At 47.4% G+C, this 1,263-nt stretch overlaps 1 protein-coding gene across 3 annotated transcripts in view; it reads left to right on the top strand.

The window, feature by feature from the left end:
• gramd1a (GRAM domain containing 1A) overlaps positions 1 to 1,122 on the top strand; it is a 16,993-nt gene extending 15,871 nt beyond the window's left edge. For 2 of the 3 annotated variants that reach the window (XM_025003310.2, XM_037980335.1), the window contains one exon: positions 594 to 1,122. In XM_025003310.2, the coding sequence (XP_024859078.1) occupies positions 594 to 775 (182 nt within the window). In that variant the 3' untranslated portion in view covers positions 776 to 1,122. The remainder of the gene's footprint in view (positions 1 to 593) is intronic. The other variant, XM_017404299.3, reaches the window with a different exon arrangement.
• Positions 1,123 to 1,263: the final 141 nt, after the last annotated feature.

Below are 1,263 nucleotides of genomic sequence, written 5' to 3'. Positions count from 1 at the left end.
TTAGAGCTCCAACAGGACCGGGTTTAGAGCTCCAACAGGACCGGGTTTAGAGCTCCAACAGGACCGGGTTTAGAGCTCCAACAGGACCGGGTTTAGAGCTCCAACAGGACCGGGTCCGTTTGTTCGGGACTCAGGCGTTCTGTCAGAAGTTTGTTTCCTGTAAACTTTAGTTTCTCGACTGAAAACAGAAACATTTTCTGAACGAACAGATGAATGTTTGAGGTGTGGCAATTTGGAACCTGGTTCTGGTTCTGGTTTAACCCGGCGAGCCGCCGTGGTGTTCCTGTCTGTTCCCACGGTGAATTTCCCTCCGGATCAGGAGAGCGGGTTCTGCCCTCAGGCCTTGTAAAAATAACTTGTCTGGATCCACAGAACCTTCCTGACCCTTTGAATAAAAATAACTTCTACGAGTTTAAAGATATAATGTGTGAATTTAAAGAAGTGAAGCAGCAGAATCACAGTTTGATGTTTAAAGAAAAAGACTTTCTGAATGAAGTTTCCAGCTGCTGCTGCTCAGATGTTCCTTCTTGGAACCAGTTTAAACCTCAGAACTGAATCAAAAACCCGTTTATCTGAGTTTTTCTGCTCCGCAGCTTCAGGGGAGGTGGAATCGTTCTGCGCCGACCTCAGCGGGCGGCTCAACATCAACGCCGTGGTCCGGATGAGTGTGGACAAACTTCACGACCTGCTGTTTTCTGCAGACACCCACTTCCTGCAGCATCTGTTCTCACAGAGACACTTCACTGGTAGGTCCTTCAGATCCAGCCCGTGTTGAAGGATGTTATATAATCTCAGCGGAGCGTGCAGCGACTTGTTGTGGAATAAATCCAGTTTTTCCTGCTCAGACGGAGGCAGTTACAGCTCTCTGTCCTTCATCCTCATCATCCTCATTCAGCTTTCTGACAGTTTGTCTCAGGGAAGCTTAGATTCTCAACTTTCTCTGGTTTTCAGTTGGTTTCAGGCTGAAAGCCTCAGTTTACTGAGGTCCCGCCAAACGCTGTGATGTCATCATTGTTCCTGTTTCAGTTCTGACATTTTTCTGTGGAGAAACGCCCTTAATTCAATTACACAGAAGAAAGGGACAGAATATTAAAACTGCAGAGGAATGAAAACCAGCTGAAGGCATCTCTGAGTGTCTCTGTCTCGTGTCTCTGAGTGTCTGTCTCGTGTCTCTGTGTGTCTCTGTCTCGTGTCTCTGAGTGTCTCTGTCTCGTGTCTCTGAGTGTCTCTGTCTCGTGTCTCTGAGTGTCTCTGTCTCGAGTC

This window comes from Kryptolebias marmoratus, linkage group LG16 (genome assembly GCF_001649575.2).
Source record: "Kryptolebias marmoratus isolate JLee-2015 linkage group LG16, ASM164957v2, whole genome shotgun sequence".
NCBI classification, from domain to species: domain Eukaryota; kingdom Metazoa; phylum Chordata; class Actinopteri; order Cyprinodontiformes; family Rivulidae; genus Kryptolebias; species Kryptolebias marmoratus.
The sequence above is the reverse complement of the archived record's forward strand: the minus strand, read 5'-3'. Positions and strand labels throughout refer to the sequence as shown.